Source organism: Tubulanus polymorphus, chromosome 6, assembly GCF_964204645.1.
Source record: "Tubulanus polymorphus chromosome 6, tnTubPoly1.2, whole genome shotgun sequence".
NCBI lineage: Eukaryota > Metazoa > Nemertea > Palaeonemertea > Tubulaniformes > Tubulanidae > Tubulanus > Tubulanus polymorphus.
Genome location: NC_134030.1, coordinates 21,025,203 through 21,041,844, shown reverse-complemented (window position 1 = coordinate 21,041,844; position 16,642 = coordinate 21,025,203). Strand labels below are relative to the sequence as shown.

Genomic DNA, 16,642 nt, shown 5'->3' with positions numbered 1-16,642 from the left:
CTCTTTGGATTGGGGAGTGGGTTAATTAATGTTCTAACAAGAGAGTTTTCTGCTAACCTGTTGACATTGCGCATCTTCAGATTCAATTCGATATCCTCTTTATCTATACGTGATAATTATACCATTGACATAATCTGTAATGTAATATTGTAACTCCTGTCGAACGGAACTAAATCGTCACCTGATCCGTGCCGCTTTGGCCCGGGTAAAATCGTCTCCGTGTGATCGCGGCTGTACATACAACACAAAACCTCTTACTCGGATAAGACAGTACATCCATGGAAAACATCAAGTTCAGATTTTTGAGGACTGTAGGTGTTACGACCAGAAAATACGACGACATTCTCTCTGTTACTACGATTCATTACCGAAAATACATGTTTCTACAAGAAAGGATTATTACATGATAAGATACTACCAAAATTAATTTCAAAAGAACAAAACTCAAAGCTCTCGACAAAGCCCAAGAAATCACGTGATTTCCAGTACTAAATCATGGCGGGACAATTCAAATATTAAAACAGGTTCATACAGTTCGATTTAGAATAGAAAAACAAGTACAGTACAGAATGAGCGTAACCGTAGGGAATTCTTTAACCGGAACTCGGAATCAACTAACCATCCGTCCCGGATACGGGGCTCTGTAGTTCCAGCAGCAATCGTCATTAATTTCAAGTGTATTTACACTGGCGCTGATGTGACCACTCTTTCGCATCTTTACAAAAATGCACACGACTTGTTTTTGCTCGAGCAGGAAGCTGATGATTTATTCACCGACGCACAACTTTTATCGCCCAGACGTCTAAAACTTTCAATAAATTCTGCTGTTCACCAGTTTGTCAGCGTATCGCGGAGCGAACGACCAGCGCGTTGCAGGATCCACTTCCATAGTTCTTCCAAAAGTTGGTTTTAGAGTTAAAATATCGGAAGTAATGAACAAATAATCTTAACTCGAAGTCGACTTAAACTCTTACAACTGCGGGACTGGATCCAAATTCCTGGATTAGGCAATTTTAGGATTATCACCAAACACGTGGATCAGTCGAACAATCGTGATGTGGAGGTTCCTCGTAATTCTGACCGCCTTTCTCGGGACCATATTCACCGTACGTACACTATAGTTTAGCTTAGCTATTTCATTATGAAACTTGTTGAAATTGTTTCCTATAGAAACTAATGATTTATTCGACGTTACGAATATATCCAAATATATCAAAGTCGCATTCGAAAATATCTTTTATTCAAGGGTAGCATTTTATATCATCAAGTTACGAGACAGACTCAGAGTCTTTGATCAATGATAATGATTATGAATATTGAATAGTATTCAACTTGATGGCGTCATAAGAGCTTTCGGAAATCCAGAAACATTCTAAGTTTTAACAGGCTTAACTTTTTGACACGTTCTATCTTCATAATGAAAACGCAATTAAAATGACTTAATAATCGAAGATTCAGCAACACGTCCCCTTAATGATGCGACCGATTTTGACCCATTGTATCGTTGATAAGCATTTCATCCACCGCATCGACCCATTCAGAAAGACGTTTACACTGAGAAAAACATAGATATTTGTTTTTGATATTTTGCTACCGATTTTATTGTTTTACATAGGTTTTAAGTTTTGAATTATTATCATTGTTATGAAAAAAATGTGTGTAATTTCAAACATTCTCGCAATCGCGATTCCGAACCGTTTGCTGTTTGGGTGCTTTAAAAGGTTGTACGCATTTTTGTAGGTATCGGCTCAACTCGATGTCGAAGCTTTGAAGCAACCACGCCGCGGTAAGTAAGGAATATCGATCAACGGATTATCCATAGATAATCCGTTAAAATCTTTGATTATCTTTAACTTCAAAATGGACCATATTCATCAATGTGCATAGAGTATCCTTTTATCAGATTTCCAAAACAGTTTTTATCAAACACCGCAAGCCATGGCGAATTGACTCTCGAAGATTTCTTGTTTTCATCACGTTTTTATCTCCGAATAATATTTCCAGCGAAAATAATTGGATGCAATGATAAATAGTTGGGATATTTGGAGAATGTTTTCATCTATTCAGCAATAAACGGCTCTTAAAATAACGTAGAGAATTAATAATCAGTTCGATCAGTTATTCTCGTAAATACATGTTTTGTGGAATGCGTCGACGAATCTGTTGGTCGATGGTCATTCTTAGAGTGGCGCTCAGTAGGTGTAGAGGAACCTGTTGACCTATTTATGACCTAAGGGTTCGTCGAGTTTTTCTACCCTAAGATTGAGCCCTCTCGGGGTGAAGCTCTAATTTAGAAAGCTCCGATATGGCCTTTTGTGTTCACATTCCCTCCTTCTGTCCGCAGGCGGAATCCAGTTATTTTTGTGAATCTTGAACTATTTTATTGTCTAGATATCTGGTTTAAGCGTGTATCTACCCTAGATACACGCTGAGCCTAAAGACCGGTCCAATCGGATTCAAGATGGCCGACTGATGACCATTGTTTTTCGTCGAAATCAACGCTATTCACAATTATCAATTAAATTTGATAATGTATAAATCGTTTAATTGTCGAGCAATTCAATAACCACTTTCCAAGCAGGCGTCGTGTCGCTGGACAACTCTACTGTCTGTCACACATGCTATCCAGGCGATAGTTTACTCGGCATACGCTCGCGTAGTGCTGAAAAAACCGCTCCGCGGACGCTCAGAGACGTTGCCATGACGTCATCACCTATTCGTTAGCATAAAAAAATGTAGGAGGCGCCACGTTACGGGCCGTGAAAGCCAATCGCTTTAAATTACCAGATAGTGATTTATTTGTGTGGATATCTATGCATAGAAAGTCAAAGTTACTTTGTTATTTCTGTTTGTTTATTCAAGAAAGTTTATTTTGTTATCGAATTTCGAAATTTTCTACAGTGTTATGAAATTTGTAAATTTTGTGTTGTCCCTCTAATACCTGTAATGGGTTTCAGTGTAAGATAGATAAATTATAAATAAATAAGCCGTGTTTCAGCATTACGCGAGCGTATGCTAGGTGAACAATCGCCGACAGATGATGAAAACAAACAAATTTATGCCGATTCATAATCTATTTCTGAATGCAAATTCCTTACTGGACAAATTGATAGATAGTATTCACAGATCAATTGATTATGATCGAAATTCAGGCCCGTCGCACGGAGAGCAGGTGTGACAGGCAGTAGTTGTTATTTTCTACGCAGACTGTGGGGTGGGCAATAAAGTAGACGTTCTATTCATACTGGACGAGTCGACCAGTATACTACCGGAAGATTACGATCGACAGTTGACATTCGTGAATAAGATGATAAAGAGTTTCCAGATCGGACCGGATCGCTCCAGAATTGGTATCATCAGTTTCGCCACGCGTGCGATTACTAGGTACGCACCTGACCATCCCCCCTATGACATCATAATATTGATCTAATTTAAGGCAGTTTCAAAGATCCCCCTATGACACCATGCAAATGTGCTGATTTGATATCATTGACTTCTAGTACAACTGTCCGCATCCATTATGTGAACATGTGTTGGCCCCTATAAATCTCCATATATGACGTCATCTAAGGTGAAGTTACAGATACAGATGTTAAGGTTTTGTTGATGTCATAAGGGGATCTGTGGAGACACAGACACAGAGGAGTTTATGGACACACATAAATCTTCATTCAAAGTTGTGATAGTATTTTGATGATGTCATAAGGGGATTTACATAGAAATAAATATGAACGTTCATGATGTCATAGGGGGATTCATGGAGATAGTTATTACTTCTACAGGTAGGAACTTCGCTGATATTAAAAGATTCGTGGATGCGGAATATCCTTTGCTAGTAATAGGAGACTTCAACGATGACGTCAAAGGGGGATTCATAGAGTTAATCACTGTTTCTTTTCTCTCGATTCGAAAGGTTTGATATGAATGAATATAACACGACTGATGAGATGACGAGCGCAGTGAGTAAGTTCAGACAGTTATACGGTGACACGCACACCTGGGAAGCGATGGCTTTAGCGAGAAACAGCGCTCTAACCACCGCGAAAGGATCGAGAAAGGGAAAAGTGCCACAAATCGGTATCGTCATCACCGACGGCAATTCACAGGTTCGTCGAAAACTCTAGTCATTTTTTCTAAGTTGGGGGTTCTATTTCCGACTGCACGAGCATCTGATATCCGACAAGCACACTAGCGACACCTGGTGGATCCTCACCCGCCACTATTGGAATCCTCTATTACTGCAGTATTTCATGTCCTACTGCACACTAGCGACAACTGGTGAATCCTCACTTGCTACAAGTGGAATCCTCTACTGCCGCACTTGATGTCCTACTGCACACTAGTGACACCTGGTGGAGCCTCACTTGCCACAAGTGGAATCATGTTTCGCTGCAGAAGTTGGTGCCCTTCTGCACGTTAACGACACCTGGTGGATCCTCACTTGAGGATGAGATTCAGAATCAGAACTTCCATCGCCCATGAAATAAGGTGGGTCAATCCCATCACTAAAGGAGGGCGTATTTCCTTTATGATTCGAAATTCATGAAACTCTATATGATTTCCTGGCGATGTTTTTTTTTCAGATTCCTTGGAAAACGAAAACGGAGTCGGCGAAGACACGCGAGGAGACCGGGATCATGCTGTTCGCGATAGGGATCGGAGATTTCGTCAGCGAGATTGAACTAGTCCATATAGCAGGATCGAAAGATCGCGTCATGACAACCAAAGATTACGCGCAATTAGTAGATCATCAACAGTCTATATTAAAAAAGTCTTGCCCTTGTGAGTAGTTGCTTAAGACGATGTTTGTTCGTCGTGACGTACAGATTTAAACAGGTGGAATTAAGTAAACATACTGCCTCGCAGCGCCCTCTCGGAATCAGCGTTGCTGGGAATGGGAAATATGCAATATGAATTGGTTTGATAGAAACATGTTGCGTACAAACAAAACATATGTAGAAATTATTCAATATTTAATGCTAATAGATTCAGACTCTAAGATTATCTTAGTTCTGTACGCGGTGACCGGTCTTAAACAATTAAATACCAGTTTAAAGCGAACGGTTTAAAATGAAAGTGAAGTATCAAGACCCCTGAGTTAAGTTTAAAAGTGTAAAGTAAAGTTTACTTGATTTAAAGTGAAATTTCGGCCTTAATTGGAGAAAACTTAGCCTTGGGCCAAGTTGCATAGTCATGGCTGATAGTTAGGGCAGCAGGAAGGCTATCAAAGCTTTATCACCAATCTTAAAAACAACTTAAGACCAGTCTATAGATTTGAAACCATCTTTTGTCTATGTCGGTACTGTACACCCTAACTCTGGATCCAGTTGTTTAGTCATGACTTTAATTCTATTGTGGCCCTAATTCATAAGACTGGTCTTTAGTTATTTGATTGGTTATATCATCAAGATGGGTTTAGACAGGTCAACTTTGCAATTTATGCCATCCTAGCATTATAACCAATCTAACTACTTGTTAGACCAGTTTTTAAGATTTGAGACCATATCTGGGAATGTGGAACTGGGATCAGTACCAACATGTCTAAGACCAGTATTTATAAGTCCATGTATGTCTTAGTCCAGTTAATCAAGTAACTAGTCTACAGTTGATACTTAAGTAAGGCATTGCTCATATTCGACTAGATTCGAAAAGTTACGATACTTGATATGCGATCAGATAATAATAAAAGATTCAGTTAATTTTCTAATCTGTTTTTTTTGTTGTTGTTGTCATTTTCGATAAGAAAGTATGTTCAATCTAAAATTAAGTTATCATTTTCTCGTTTCAGTTCCGGACAGCAGTAAGATTTCATCTCAAATGCTTTTTCATCGACATCTATCACTGAAAGTCTAATCACTGAGGTTTCCCTCGGAAAAACTTCTAGTCATTTAAAGAATGCCAAAATCGAATTCTCTTTGCATAAATCAATAATTAATGAACTTACTGAATAAACAAAATGAACTGATCGGGTCATGTGACACAATCATCAGCCTAAAGTTAAATAAATCGATAATTAATGAACTCATTGAATAAGCAATATGAACTGACATTTGCTAAAGATTCAATCGAAGTTTATAACATAATGATCTAATCCTAACGATGTTTGACGAAGTACTCGTCACGCCATCTGGTGAGATAACTGGTGTTGCGGTGTTGCCATTAACATGCACGAATATTACAATCTAGGTAAATGTGGTGAGGTGGACTGCGCGTTCGTGATGGACACGCCGAACGCCGACGTTACGGACATCATCGAAGCGAACGAATTCATGAGAGTCGTTACTAAAGAACTGGATGTCGGCGATAAGAAAGTGCGCATGGCGTCTGTGCCGTCTAGGTGTACGACACTGGCCGCCTTCGACCTGAATTCACACAAGACTAAAGACCAAGTGCTCGATGCTTTACTGGTAAGGTCTCATTAAAAATACGAATAGTATTCGATTCCCGTCGGTCGCAACTCGGTTAATTTGCATATGCAAATGCGGAGATGGAACTTCGGTTCGAATCCCAATTAATTCGGGGACGAATTGCGTGCTTGTTTTTTTTCGAGCATCTACCCCAAATAGATGGCGCCATATCTCAATCAATTCTTGGACTACTAAGATTTCAATATGTAGGATTCATTTGTTAATTGATTTTAGGTGGAATCTACCGCTAAGTCCGGACGTCTGCCGGTCCTGCTGGAGAAGACGCTCGCTAAAACATTCACCTCCGAGTTCGGCGCGCGGTCCACGGCCAGAAAAATCATCATCCTAGTCACCGACGGTAAACCGATCGACCTGGACGCGTTGAGACGCGAGAGCGACCGCTTGAGGGCGCTGGACGTCGAGATATTCGTGATCGGTGTCGGCAAAAAGATCGACGTCAAATTATTGACCGGTTTGGCCACCGATAGAAGTCACGTGATGTTGGTTCCTGATTACGAGTCGTTGCGGAAGTTAAAGGATAAGCTGGTGTCAGGAATCTGTTACAGAACCTTAATGGTGAGTCCCGCAGAAACTGGTTATCAAAGTTTCTAAATGTATTCAAATTAGGAGTATTTAACGAAGTTCAATGGTTCGATCAAATGGAAAATGTTAGATTCATCCCCTCAAACCACTCAACACGTGGAAACTAGACAATTATTTCTGTATCGTTTCTACCTGGTGGTCTGTCCTGTCGGGACGCAAAACTGGAATCCTCGAAAGAGTCGATTGAGTTAAGATAAGATAACCTTATCGTGACAATATCAATTGTATCAGGATATAGAAAAACATGCAGATTAATGTAAGAAACAAAGTATTTACAGAACATTTCAACAAATCTATTACATTCAATAATAATCTAGGGTCCTTTGTATTCAGTCGTTATATTTTAGCTAGGTTGGATTTTCGTAACGATTACTTGTAAGGTATCCTCTCAGTTCGGTGTGAGAATGACAAATCATTAAGTAGTGGTATTCATCACCGATATCGTCTGAATTACATATTGTACATAGTCTTTCTTTTTCGTATATCTGTCCTCCTCAATCGGTAAACAATGCATATTGGCACGGTATAGTGAGTTGACCCACACGTATTGCTGCGCCATCTGGTGTGTACCAACGGCACCTTCGTCATCTTGGTTTCGTTTCCATTTCGCTTTCGATCGTCTATTTTCAGAGATCGGATACAGAAACTCGACAGAAGCGAATCATGGACGCTTTACAGGAACTGGTCGACGAGGCAGAGGAAATAGACCGCGAAAAATCATCGATGGAATAGATGGACATGTGAGAAATTCTCGATAAAATTATGATTCACCCGATTTGGGATGAGGTATCGGCACCGCTGTTGCTGTGGCAAGTGAGGATGCCATGAAGATCCGCAGATATCGCTTGCACTAAATGCTTATTTTCTTTCTGCATTTTAATGAAATCCTAATCAAGTTTTCCGATTGTTAAATCAATATCCGGTGACGTCTATAATACCATAAACCATATATCGGGAAAATCAATCCTGTATCTATTCGTGGAACTTGTCGTCGGGACGTCGTTCGTAGCCTTACGCTTTGGTGATAAAATGCAATAGTCAATGTTAAAAAAGCTTTTACTTTTATTAAACTTGTTCATAACTTCGGCAAAGATGTCTTAATAAGTACGATTGCGACGACTTAATTAATTTTCAGAAAATTAATGGTTGAGGAGTATATTATTGTTTATCCGTAAAAATTGTATTGAGCTAAAACGTAGAAATATTAAACATCTTAGATTCTAAAAACGTTTACGTTTTCTGATCTCACACTTTCAGGCAGTTTTTCTCGTACCGGTTACTTGTGGTCTATCTATGCATTGCCCCAAGGCAGTTTATTCTCGTGTTGGTCTGATGGTCTATGTATGCAATGAGTTGCAATTTCCCCCAAGCATTTAACCTGGAACCGGCTTAATGTTGCTGTGGATGTATCCACCAAACAGGAAAAATTAATTTTCATATCATCTTCAAGGAAATGGAGGAATTAACTGACTTTGATTAATAACCGATGCTAGGTTTTCTGACGGCGTTAGGAGGTTATCCGCGCTCATAAAGGTTGGGCGTAAGACTTGGTGACTTTACACAAAGATGTCATTAAACAGTTTAAAGAGGATATCACTAACGCCCCTCCTGTAAGTAACAACAACAACCAACAACCATTCACCTGCAAGTGTGACGCGTGGACGATCAGTTTTTGAAAGTGTGTTGATAAAATGTCTAATATCTGGTGTTTGTAGTTAATTTTCAATTAGAAATGTCTCAGGTGAAGCACTGAACACATGTGAAGTGTGGACGATCAGTTTTTGAAAGTGTGCTGATAAAATGTCTAATATCTGGTGTTTGTAGTTCATTTTCAATTAAAAATGTCTCCGGTGAAGCACTGAACACATGTGAAGTGTGGACGATCAGTTTTTGCAAGTGTGCTGATAAAATGTCTAATGTCTGGTAACGAGGGCCTCACTGAATTAGATAACTTTTACTTTGATTAATTTGATAACTTTGCGCCAAGGTCATTGATTTGAAGTGACGTGTTTAAAAGAGAAACCATAAAGCCACCACCAGTGCGTGCTAGTGCCAATGTGTTTATGCTTTTCATCAGAAAAGTTTTGCACATTCTCATTAGATTTCAAAAAAGGTTTCTATCGACTGACAAATGTTTCAGCGAGTTTTCAAAACCCGTTTATTTCTGGCCCGAATTGATTTAACATCAATAGTGAGGATGGTGTAAAGAAGTGGATTCAGTGACGAGTTGATCGGTAGGAAAAGTACCGCCAACCAAGCCGCCACTTGGTTCGGTATTTCTACTCGCAATACAGCGCAAAACTGAACGATAATTATCGGTAACCAGCAAAATAAATTACACAGATTTATCACTAAACTCCTACGCGCCAGAACCAATTCGGTAGGATCAGCTCTACCCGAGCCGAACCTGCTTCCAGATACGAGTCTATACATCTGTGCATACGTCATCATTATTGTAGCAAGTAGGACCGAGTTAAACGCGGCAAATAAAGCAAATGAATATTGCCAGGCGTGGACATTGATGGTTAGTAAGTTCATAGGTAAACAAACACCGGTTGTGCCGTAAAAGTTTTTTCCGAAATAAGAAGATGACGATAGCGGAAACATTGAAATGTTGCCCAAAATTATCCAGCATATACAGCAAATACCGGACACATATTTCGACGATATAATTGGGGTTCCAGAAAATGGGTTGACGATATTCGAGTATCTCTGACGGGTTAGAATGAGGAGAAAAATCAAAGATCCCTCGCAAGAAAGAGTCACTATAATCCCGGCGAGTCGACACAATGAACTATCCGTCCAACTTTCTGAGTTTAGGAAATAAACTCCTTTATAGACGTAATCGGCTCCTGCAATCAGAAACAGATAAATCGATATCAGAAAATCGCAGGTGGCAATATTAATGATGAGGATATCAGAGGAAGTGTTACGTGATTCAGATGATGGAATTCGAAACGCTCGAACGCGAAGTAAAATGACAATAATGTTCGCAACAAAGCTGAATGAAGCGATCACCCAAACGATTGTAATATCTTTACAAACGTTTCTAAAATCCTCACTAATACTCAACTCTTGAAAAATATTCCGGAATCAATAATTTAACATGTGTCATTTTGTTCGATCGCGGATGCCAATCAAAAACAGGTGGATTTCAGCTCGATAGAATAAAAGATGGTTAAATTCACTGCAGTTATAGCTGTGATCTCTGATCTACAACTGACGTCGAGAGATTTGTGGCTGGAAAATTAGTCAAAGCGTGAGTAGAATTTACTGTTACAGTTTTTAGATCTGGAAATAGACATTCTACAACGTGGGTAAACGTGTTCTTTTCTTACAGTTAAAAATGTTCGCCGGAAAATTGATTTTGATCTTGCGTAAGTTTTAAGATATATGGCATTCTATTGCTCCGTCTCCCACTCCCTCTCCGTCCGTCTCCGTCTCCCTCTCCGTCTCCGTCTCCGTCTCCCTCTCCATCTCCTCTCCCTCCCACCCCCTCTCCCTCTCCCTCTCCCTCTCCGTCTCCCTCTCCGTCTCCGTCTCCGTCTCCGTCTCCGTCTCCGTCTCCGTCTCCGTCTCCGTCTCCGTCTCCGTCTCCGTCTCCGTCTCCGTCTCCGTCTCCGTCTCCGTCTCCCTCTCCCTCTCCCTCTCCCTCTCCCTCTCCCTCTCCCTCTCCCTCTATTGCTCCTTCTATTTCTCCGTCTCCGTCTCCGTCTCCCTCTTTCATTTGGTCTTTATTTCCAGTGTCTTTAACGGATGTCGGTAACTGTGTAAAGCGTGCAATTGATGGATATGAGTCTCATCATGGAGGCGAGGAAAGTGGTTTAGGCGATGACGATGAAAGCTTAGTCAAATGTCCCGCAGGGAAAGCGATGAATTGTCTATGTCAATACGATTATAAGTACTGTGACGGGGCGCTGATTGGGGACGACGGAAAGACATGTGTTGCTTATCTTACTAACGACGCAGACCATCCGACAAGGGTAAAGATTAGTTTAATTGCCAATTACTTTGAATATCAATCATTTTAATTACCGATCACATTATTGGCCTTTCAATTACCTCGTAGATCGAAGAAGCGTAGAAAGAACCACCCGGAATATTCATACAATTGCGGATTTTACATTTTACATATATGTGTTTATAGCCTATATGTATTCATCTCTGTTACATTAATTATGTTAAAAGTTCCCGACCTTCTAAATTGTTCCATTATACTGTTATAATATCTTGCTTTTTTTCTATAATGCATATCAACCTGCTCGTCCTTGAATTCAAATTTACGTTTATTACCTATATCCATAATAACCAGGATATATTTTTGTATCATCTGGTATGTGCAGTCGGTTCCGCATAGCCAATAAACTTCAGTTTGAGTTTTCCAAATTTCGTAAAAACCGTATTTTCCAGGCCTCGTTAGCTTGCGACGGAATCGACGAAGACAACGAACATATAATCGTCACAACAAATTTAGTTAGTAATCCTAAAGTCTATTGTCCACCAGGTTTAATACAGATTCACTGCATGATCAACTAATCTTAATCTTAGAATTGGAGAATTGCGTCGATCTTCCATAGTTCTTAATACTGGCACCAGGGGCGCATAGTTTAATAGGCGTATTTTTATATGTAACAGTATTAGATCGTAGTGATGCCACTAGGGGGCAACATGCCATTGAAACTATAGTGTTTTATTCGTATGTAGTCCAAATTAGTTGCTATGTTATTTCAAGTTAATTGTGTTATTGAATTTGTAAATATTCTACAGTGTAATAAAATCTGTAAATTTTTTGTTGTTTACAATACCTGTAATGGGTTAGAGTGTAAAGATGAATGAATGAATGAATGAATAAATAAGAAAGCCCATAGTAGGCTTCTTATATTCTTGCAGCTTTATATTTAACTGACAAGTATAGCGCTGTTCTATTGGATAAATATGGTGCTTTTTGAATATATAAACTGTTCACATTTCTTTCACATTTTTCCTAAAACGATTTTCATTCAGATTCAAACATAGTGACGAGAATAAAGCTGCGATTGGACCAGTCGAATTGGGTAAAACTGGATGCGGAGTTTCACAACCGTGCACTAAAAGTTTGGGCTGCAAAGTGCAGGCTGTCTGCGTGAAATATGACCCGTATTACACCAAACTTGACGATCTTGATAATTAAACGGTCAGTGCGGAAAATTGTTTTATATATTACTTTCATTCGCTGAACTTAAAAATGTTGCCATCGATATTTCTCGGATTTTGTTCTCGGGGATCTTCGTTCGGATTTTGAGGCGTGTAATTAGTTAGAGAAGAAATTAAGAACTTTCTCCTCGTCAATCCTAAGACCACTGTGATGGATTTTGGGTCTGCGATGAAGCCAGTAATTTAAGTCACGGATGTTGTTAGAAACTTATAGTTAATTAACTAAACCATTAAAAAAACCAAGAAACTGAAATATACAAAGACAAGTGCATCATATTATAATATTCACACAATATTCATTAACTTCTAAATAATCATATCATTCCTAAACCTTAGACCTAAGGTTTTATAAGGTAAACTCGTATTCTCGTTATCAAATTTGTTTTCAGATTTAGCATGTTTGAAAAATCTCAGCGTGGCCTAAATGAGCCACCATAGATAGTACTTGTTAGGATGATATGGTTGGATTTTGGATTTAGGCTAAAAGTGTTGTGTAGATGGCTTGTGAGCCTTCAAAAAGTGCAGTTTATGAGCTACTGTTTCAGTGTGTGGTTCGGTGCTACTTTTTGGTGTCATTGGATCGAATAAATGTGTTTTATGTGTGGAAATTGGAACAATTTGTATTGATGATAATCGGTTGGTCTGGTATCTAAATCGTCTATCAATCAAAATTCGCGATAAGAATTGAGCAGAATATAAGCCCCCTACAAGCAACTTTCCTGCTACTTGCAAGATTGACAATTTTTCACTTGCATCAGGATAATACAACATATTTTTATATACGACATTACTTTATTAATTTCTATTCGAATCTAATGTACAAATCATCAACAGTACTCACTGAGTTATTCCTTCACGACGAAAATCGGTGTTACAACATAATATTTAAATTAGATGCTAATTTGATAGTGATTTGCAGCGCTCCTAGTGTTTATTGAAAGCACTACGTAGTTCGCGTATCGTCTACCTCATTGAAATAGATCGGATAATTCGATTACTTTGCACTAAACGTCTCTTTTGAAGCGAAACGCAAGTGTTTGGGACAGAAATCCAGCACATATCCGTGCTTGTGCTAGTGGTGTTAGTAAAAACTTGTTTATGTTCCAACATTTTGACATTTACAACGCGTACTTATAGGCCCATATCAAATAAGATCTCAACGAGTTCTCCAAACCCGTTTATTTCTAGCCCGAATTGATTTAACATCAATAGTGAGGATGGTGTAAAGAAGTGGATTCAGTGACGAGTTGATCGGTAGGAAAAGTACCGCCAACCAAGCCGCCACTTGGTTCGGTATTTCTACTCGGAATACAGCGCAAAACTGAACGGTAATTATCGGTAACCAGCAAAATACATTACACAGATTTATCACTAAACTCCTACGTGCCAGAATCAATTCGGTAGGATCAGCTCTACCCGAGCCGGACCTGCTTCCAGATACGAGTCTATACATCTGTGCATACGTCATCATTATTGTAGCAAGTAGGACCGAGTTAAACGCGGCAAATATAGCGAATGAATATTGCCAGGCGTGGACATCAATCGATATCAAATTCATAGGTAAACAAATTCCAGTAGTACCATAGAATTTGTTGCCGAAATAAGATGATTGTGACAGCGGTATTATAGAAATAGTGTTTATAGATAACCAACATACGCAACAGATAATGGATACGCATTTCGGAGATGTAATCGGGCTTCCAGAAAATGGATTGACGATTTTTGAAAATCTATAACGCGTTAAAATGAATAGAAACGTCAATGAGCCTTCACAGGAAATAGTCACCAAAACTCCAGCGAAACTACACAATGAACTGTCCGTCCAAGTTTCAGAATGCAGGAAATAAACTCCTTTATAAACGTAATCAGCTCCCGCGATCAGAAACAGATAAATAGACATCAGAAAATCACAAGCTGCGATATTAATGATGAGGATGTCAGAAGATGTGTTACGCTTTTCGGAGGATGAAAGTAGAAATGATCGAACACGGAATAAAATGACGATACTGTTCATAAAGAAACTGAATGCGGAGATGACCCAGATGATAGCTCTGAGGGCCGTGTTACCCATCAGATCAGAACAGGACGAAAATTGATCTGCTTCAGGAAGACACTGGTCGACATTCGGAGCCATGCAGCAAAATTTGTAGGCATCAGACGCTAGGGAGACTAATGATGTCAGATTGTTGAAAATATCTTTGTCCGTAGATATTATTTTAGAGTTATTAGTTATATCAATAATTCTAAGTTCATCTAATCCCGAAAAAGCATATAGAAAAATATGATGAATGCTGTTACTGCTGATATTCAACGACTGTAATGTAGATAAACCTTTGAATACATTTCGACCAAGAACAGATATGAAAAGTCCGTGAAGATCGAGATCTTTAAGAGACTTCAAATCTTGAAATGTATCTTCCTCTAAGTGACTAATTGGATTTTTAGTTATCAATAACTCTTTCAAACTATACAAACCAATGAATGTGTTTGTAGATAAGTATGTTATATTGTTATATGTAAGGTCTAATGTATGTAGATTATGCAGGTTTGAGAATGCGTTTGCTAAAATGTAAGACAACTTATTGAAGGAGATATTGAGCGAACGAAGATAAACATATGGAAAAAATGTCGTCATATCCAAGATAATTGTGTTATTTGACAGATTCAGAACTCGAGTTGAAGCCGAGAAAAGATCAGTGATATTTGTTAAACCGCCATTTCCACAGTCGATCAAATGGCCTTGACATCTACAATATCCAGGACACGTGACGTTACAGAAAGCTTCGTCATCAGTGGTAAGTTTACAATTGACAACACCATCACAAACTTCAGATTGTGGTATACATCGGTTTTCCTGGCCACATTTGAACATGCCGGGACATGACAACGTCTTGCAGTTTCGCTCGTCTTCAGAATTAGGACAATCTGATCGACCATCGCACACCTGTCCCATCGGTATACAGTACGATGCTGGACATTTTACAGTACCAGCTGGACAATCAAATTTTTCACATTTCAATATATGCTCAAGATTTCTACAAACTGGGTAACTATTCGACATTCTTTCTAAAATACATCTATGACGTCTAGAATAACAATGAGGAGAATCGAAAGAACATCTTTGTTCATCAGATTCCGTGCAGAGATTTGTGAAATTAGTCGCACATTGGTTCAAATCATTACAATGAACTGTAGGATTCACTGTAATATTCGCATTTGTTACTAATTCATCTTCTTCTAGGTTTCCACTACAATCCACGGCACCATCCTGATACAACTGAGAACTGATACAGTCCCCACTGTTACACAGAAACCCCTGACACAGTTGAGAGGTGCATCTCATTTCATCCGAGCCGTCTTTACAATCAGTGTCTCCGTCGCATCGTTTATACTTACTGACACATTGACCACTAGTACAGCGGAATTGTTGGGGCAAACACGGGGGATGAAAACACGAGTTCTCATCAGAACCATCCAAACAATCCTTAATGAAATCACAGAATCCACTTATTGATATAACCCGTCCATCTGAACAGTGGAACTGACTTTGTAAGTTTGAACCCGAACAATCGACTTCATCTTCACCGTGTTGACAGTCGTTTCCGGTATCACATACGCGATGGTCGCTGATACATCTTTGATCGTTACATTTAAACTGCCACGATTTACAGCTGCTTATAGAAGCCAACTCTTCAACAGTTACATTGTAGGAACATAGCACGGAATGCGCTACATCTGTGACATTATCGAACTGTTTCATCAACCATTTTACTGAGCGAATATAAGTGATATCATCTCTAGTGATTATTGGTGTTATAACTTGCAGTCCGCCATTGTAAGTCATTGTCAGTATCGAGCTATATTGATGTCGATATTGAAATGTTCTTACTAGGTTCAAAGTTTCTATTTCTGTGTAACCGTTTATCACAGTTTCTATTTCACCATCGATGCCATGACACATCTCTGTCGCAGTTTTCATATCTAAACCTCGATGTTTGTTCCAGTCCGTCAGTATTTGATAGCACCTTTTATTTATGCTTACCCAACCAACCGTACAGCTCCAGCTAAAGTAAATTGCATCATAAATCATATTTTCTCGCATCGAAATTGTGTCGTTTTTCGTTGAATTGAATTTGTAAACCGTTGTATTTTCGATATTCATTTTTTCCGATTCGCAAATGAAACTCGTGTGAACCTCTTCAATTCGAATCGAACCCAGTTCGCTGATCCTCGTGGATTATTCAGTATCATCGCCGTACACGGCATATTGGCGTCATTTATCGGTTGTTTACGTAGAGGAGATATCAATCCTTGAACAACTTCTGGTATCGTTTCGTTATTTGTAGGTCCATACCACTCTGTGTAGCTCAATGGTTTGCCATCAGTCCACGTGTAATAATAAGTATTTTGCTGAAATTTAGGTAAAAAATTATGATGGA

General features: G+C 39.1%; 2 protein-coding genes across 5 annotated transcripts; one reads left to right on the top strand and one right to left on the bottom strand.

The window, feature by feature from the left end:
- Positions 1 to 847: 847 nt before the first annotated feature.
- Positions 848 to 8,237, top strand: LOC141906768 (matrilin-1-like). 4 transcript variants are annotated; one of them, XM_074796128.1, is made up of 10 exons: positions 848 to 902; positions 1,008 to 1,106; positions 1,741 to 1,786; positions 3,207 to 3,384; positions 3,914 to 4,106; positions 4,584 to 4,782; positions 5,789 to 5,800; positions 6,187 to 6,407; positions 6,642 to 6,983; positions 7,641 to 8,237. In XM_074796128.1, the coding sequence occupies exons 2-10, from the start codon at positions 1,056 to 1,058 to the stop codon at positions 7,740 to 7,742; spliced, it is 1,344 nt and encodes a 447-aa protein (XP_074652229.1). In that variant the 5' UTR covers positions 848 to 902; positions 1,008 to 1,055; the 3' UTR covers positions 7,743 to 8,237. The 4 variants fall into 4 exon arrangements, with proteins under 4 accessions (XP_074652229.1, XP_074652230.1, XP_074652232.1 ...); XM_074796129.1 differs by having other exon boundaries at positions 850 to 929; XM_074796131.1 differs by having other exon boundaries at positions 857 to 902; positions 1,018 to 1,106.
- Positions 8,238 to 9,826: 1,589 nt separating this feature from the next.
- On the bottom strand, positions 9,827 to 16,164 carry LOC141907842 (CD320 antigen-like). The gene is made up of 4 exons (XM_074797584.1): positions 16,093 to 16,164; positions 15,427 to 15,687; positions 15,031 to 15,141; positions 9,827 to 9,862 (listed from the first exon to the last, which is right to left on the bottom strand). The coding sequence occupies exons 1-4, from the start codon at positions 16,162 to 16,164 to the stop codon at positions 9,827 to 9,829; spliced, it is 480 nt and encodes a 159-aa protein (XP_074653685.1).
- Between the last annotated feature and the right edge of the window lie 478 nt (positions 16,165 to 16,642).